General features: G+C 33.1%; 1 protein-coding gene across 1 annotated transcript; it reads left to right on the top strand.

The window, feature by feature from the left end:
- The first annotated feature begins 1,168 nt into the window (after positions 1–1,168).
- LOC138901170 (uncharacterized) lies at positions 1,169–1,780 on the top strand. Its single transcript, XM_070188915.1, has one exon. It carries the CDS (start codon positions 1,169–1,171, stop codon positions 1,778–1,780), a length of 612 nt encoding a protein of 203 aa, XP_070045016.1.
- The last annotated feature ends 874 nt before the right edge of the window (positions 1,781–2,654 follow it).

Genomic DNA, 2,654 nt, shown 5'->3' with positions numbered 1-2,654 from the left:
TGTCCCATAGTACACATAAATTTACTTTACCTGTAGCGTGTCTTTCATTCCACAACAATTTGCACATTTAAGCTTTATTCCACACAAAGATGTCAATTATATTTAGGCCACCAGTAGTCCTAGGCATACAAATTTTATCCCATGCCAATAAAGCTTTTTTGGATAGTTCAACACCTCCAGTCCACATGAATCTTCTACGGTTAGCTTCAATAAATTTTATCACCTTCTTTGGTAGCACAAAAATCTGGACCAGTATACTTGAATGGAAAATAAGACATACTTAATCAATGGGGATCTGCCTGCATAGAAGAGGAATCTATTAGTCCATGACTTGATTCTTTCTAACATTTTATCTAGCAGGATTGACATTGCATCAGTGAGACCCTTTTTATACTCAAGGGGACACCCAAATATCTTATGGGAAGTTCCTCTTTAGAGAATCCAAGAATAGCCAAAAATTTATGGTGTTCTACTTCTACCTGTGTGACTCCTCCTAAAAATACTGAGCTTTTGCTTAAGTTTGCTATTAGTCCATAAGCTGTAGAAAAGCTTTGAAAATAATCAAAGAGCATTTTCACAGAAGTTATATCTCCCCTACAAAACAAAAAAGTAAGTCATCCGCAAATCCCTGCTGAATCAGTTTTAACTTAGCACGTTTCGGATGAAAGTTGAAATTAGACTGTTGTGCTAATGTCTTTAGCTGCCTGATGATATTTCCTTACTAATACAAACAAATATGGGGATAAAGGGTCTCCTGCCTTAATCCTTTCCTGACTTCAAAGAGTTTGGTTAGCTTCCCATTAATAATGATCGAGTATGAAACTGTCTTCCCACAAATCATGATCGAATCAACAAAGCATGGCTGGAAAATTCAGAGATATTAACATGTCATTAAAACGCTGAAAAGAAAATTAGTAACAAGTTTTTTTTGGCATTATTGTTTATGATTTCTTGACTTCCCCGACTCCGACGGCTATGACAAGTTTTAAAGTTCGGTCCCAAGTGGGTGTGTTTTTAGTCTCCAAATGGGGCAACTAGCCTACTAGACGACAAGGCTGATTGAGACTTAATATTTATATCCCAAGATTTTCAAGTCTAAATATATAGTTAGCCAGTTTTCATCAATCTCAGACCGAAAAAAAAAAGGATTGAGGAAAAAACAAGAAAAATGTATTGGTGTTTCTCTTTCAAACCCTCTGATAAATTAAAGACTATCAGAGTGGTGCATTTGAATGGCTATGTAGAGGATTTTGATTATCCTATTAGTGTTAGTGAAGTCATAGGCAAACCCCAAAACCACTTTATATTCACTCAATCCCAACTCTTATCCACTTGCTTAATGCCTCTCAATCTTGATTACATATTGGAACAAGGCAATTTTTACTTCCTTTTGCCTCACTCAACCTTTCAATCTAGTTTTTCTCCTATAGATTTTGCTCAAATAGCTAGAAAACTTGGTAACATAGCCAAAAATCCCATAGCTAAGAACAAGTCCAGGAAGAATAAATCGTCGAATTGTACTAGCCCAGTTTGGAACTCACCGGCTAGTAGCCCTAATCGGTTTTCAAGCCGGGGCGCTAGCCGGGTTGAGACAGAGAAGGGAAAAATAGTATATGGTGTGGGACAAAGAATGTGGACAAAGTCACCAACATGGAAGCCACTTTTGGATACCATACAAGAAAGATCGTTTAATCGAAGAACGGAGTCTGAGCTGCAAATATTGTTTGATGAGAGAAATGAATATGAAGTGCAAGAGAAGAATTTAGAAGTTGTGAAGTAGCTCTTTCATTGCTTTAGAATTATTTCAAGAGTATAAAGTAGCTTAGAAGAAAAGTGTTACTTTTTGCTTTATACAGTTTTCTTTTGAACTTTTGTTAATATTGTTCTAGGTAAACAACATAGCTTGGGGTTTGTTTTCTGCAAATATGCTAAGATCGAGTTCTTAGAATTGCGTGTTTAAAATTAAGGAAGAATAAAAATAACGCTGCTCCGTTATATTACATGAGGGATTTAGGTTGTACACACTAAAAAGATTTTGTTTTATTTTGTTAGTGAATTTTAACTTGTAATAGCAAGTTATTTACCATCTTTCCTATTCTTATATTCCCGATTTAATTTTCTAAAGAGATTTACTTGTATTATTTTTTTAACAAATGCTTATTGAATTTTAATCAATGCATGTTATAGTTAGCATTTTACCAGTATACTAAGTAATGTATGTCAAGAGATTTATCTATAGCTACCTAATAGTGCAAAGTATTTTGTAAAGTGTCAGTACATAGAATTTAAATTTATTGTTTATTAATTAATTCATTTGGGGACAAAACAAATCCGATTACGAAGCTGACCTTGTTCCCATATTAAATGACATGTTTTATATATTTATAGAAGATATTAAACATCGAAAGTAATAATCCATGATTTATTTTGTATTGGATTTGTTAACTGGACGACATAATTAAATAAATAAATAAAAAGTGGGTTCACTTTGTTAGGGTAAATTTTTAGATGAAATGATTGATAATTCAATATGGTATTTGAGTACGTAAAAGTTCTAAGTTCGAGTTATGCTGCTATTTATTACTATTAAAAAGAATTTTCACTAAATAAAAGTAAACTATCTTTATCAATTTAAACTTTTAGATTAAATGTTA

Source organism: Nicotiana tomentosiformis, chromosome 11 (genome assembly GCF_000390325.3).
Source record: "Nicotiana tomentosiformis chromosome 11, ASM39032v3, whole genome shotgun sequence".
NCBI lineage: Eukaryota > Viridiplantae > Streptophyta > Magnoliopsida > Solanales > Solanaceae > Nicotiana > Nicotiana tomentosiformis.
This window is presented reverse-complemented; position numbering and strand designations above follow the sequence as displayed.

What these genes read in the sequence shown, in the direction of transcription:
- LOC138901170 (XM_070188915.1), top strand. Translation starts at nt 1,169, where the DNA reads ATGTATTGGTGTTTCTCTTTCAAACCCTCTGATAAATTAAAGACTATC.